The sequence below is a fragment of the Raphanus sativus genome, unplaced genomic scaffold, assembly GCF_000801105.2.
Source record: "Raphanus sativus cultivar WK10039 unplaced genomic scaffold, ASM80110v3 Scaffold4614, whole genome shotgun sequence".
NCBI classification, from domain to species: Eukaryota; Viridiplantae; Streptophyta; class Magnoliopsida; order Brassicales; family Brassicaceae; genus Raphanus; species Raphanus sativus.
The window spans coordinates 190-2,265 of NW_026619916.1; the positions used below are offsets into that span (position 1 = coordinate 190).

Genomic DNA, 2,076 nt, shown 5'->3' on the forward strand with positions numbered 1-2,076 from the left:
AGGGGGGTTAACCCACGGTTTTTGGAAAAATCTCAAAAATATGAAAATCTGGTTTTATTGTATAGTTTCATTGAGCACTAACATAAGATGATGGTCAAAGAGTTTAGAACATATGTTGTCTTTGTTTCTCAAGATAATGAAGATTTTATAATTGTAATTCCACTAAACTGGTCAGTATATGAAATTTTAGTAAACTAAATATTAGAAAATTAGAATTATTTTTATATACCATGAAAGATAGTTTAGAATACATTAATTCAAATGTAGAATGTGATTTGAAATTTTTAAAGGGGAAATTTCATAACTACACTTTGTGTGGTACCACAATTCAACAATACCACCAATAGAGGGATATTTTCACAAATACACTTTTATTAATGTGTAAAAGACAAAACTAACCTTATCTTATCTCCAATTCATCTCTCTCTCTCCGCTGGATCCATCGTCTCTCTCTCCGTTGATCGACTCTCCGGCGGCGAAATCCAATCACGTTCTTGTACGGCGGCGGTTTCGATCTTCCACCGTATGCTCTTCTCTTGGAATGGCGTCTGTGACGAATTGCTCTATGAACTGTACTGTCTCCTCGTAACGCTCTGCTTGTTCCGTACTGGTCTCTGTTTAATTTCGTATTGGAGAGAGAGAGAGGGGGAGAGATCTCGCAGAGAAAGAAGAAGAAGAAAAGGAGATGGATGCGAAGATTAAAGATGGAGTCTTGAGGATGATTGTCTCGACAACAAGTGTACTCGCTTTCTCCCTCCTAACACAGGTTCGAATCCTTCCTCTCACTCAAAAAGATCACACCTTTTTTGCATTAGGATCCATTAAATGCTTACTTTGTTTATATATAAATCTGGGAGATACAATATGGATGAAGGACCATCCATTTGTGGTGAAAGGTCGTAAGCGTTTAGACGATAGTACACAACGAAAAGGTGATGGAAGTGTTTGCGTTTCATTCAACTTGCCAGGTGTTTATGGTGTTGATATACTGGTGATGCCTAATCAGAATGAAGTCAAGTTCTACGTTGAGAACAAGGAGGTGTATGAGCATGATGAGAGCTGCCATATCTTCATGGGAGCTGTCAACTGTGCTTACGTTTTTGCTCATGGAGTCCCACTATTGAGCCATGACATCGCTTGGGATGCTGAGTTTGGTGTTCTCACGGTCCTCATCACCTTTGCCAAAATCCTCATCACCCTTGCCAAAAATATGCTATTTGGTCTGATCCGTCTTTCAATATATTTATGTCCTTCAATATATCTATGTATCTTCGATGGATTATTTGTGCTTGCAAAGAGAAAATTTATAATAGCTGATAACAATACTCGTGTGTGTTTATAAAGGTTTATAAAACCAATCATATGGATACTTAAAACAGTTTTGTATATCAACCATTTATAAGATCTTATAATACTTTTTACGAACCATTTATGAATTTTTATAAAGTCAACTATACAGTTTATAAAACACTTAAAATATTTATAAAACTATTCATCACACTACCGTTGGAGATCTTCTAGGCTTATCTCTCATCGTAGATGACATGGAAAACCTGAGTAGGTTCTCTGAAGAAATCTTGAGATGCATATCTTCTATGTATATCACACTCTCCGGCAGAGCAAGAACCAATTCTTGTCTTCAGGCTTCACCTTCATCCAAAACCAGATTTGATAGCTGGAACCCATGCCTTGGGGATAGCAAAGAAGCAAACACCCCACGTGGTGTTGTAATAGAGTCTCTGAAACTTCACCTGGATGATAGTTGTTTCGATAATTTATAAGTATTTATAATTTTTATAACTAATTTATAAATCTTTATAAACTAAGTTATAAACTCTTATAAATTGGTTAATGAATCCGGATAAATGACTTATAAGGTTTTATAAATCATTTAGTTGTTTCTTTTAAATTTAAATTACCCAAGAGATCATATGTGCAGTTCTAAGCTACTTTTACTTGAAATCAAACTCGTTTACAGTTAGTTTCACAATACATATGTCAAGTTCTCTGTCTAATGTATAAGAGTTGTATAGGTTTATAAGAGGTACTATAAGTGTTGTATAGGTTTATAAATCA

General features: G+C 35.2%; 1 protein-coding gene across 1 annotated transcript; it reads left to right on the plus strand.

Annotated features, from left to right (window-relative positions):
* Positions 1-685: 685 nt before the first annotated feature.
* Positions 686-1,165, plus strand: LOC130507488 (uncharacterized; the record flags this gene model as incomplete). Its single annotated transcript, XM_057002196.1, has 2 exons — positions 686-766; positions 875-1,165. Coding segments are annotated over exons 1-2 (372 nt in total), but the record flags the coding sequence as incomplete, so codon positions are not given.
* Positions 1,166-2,076: the final 911 nt, after the last annotated feature.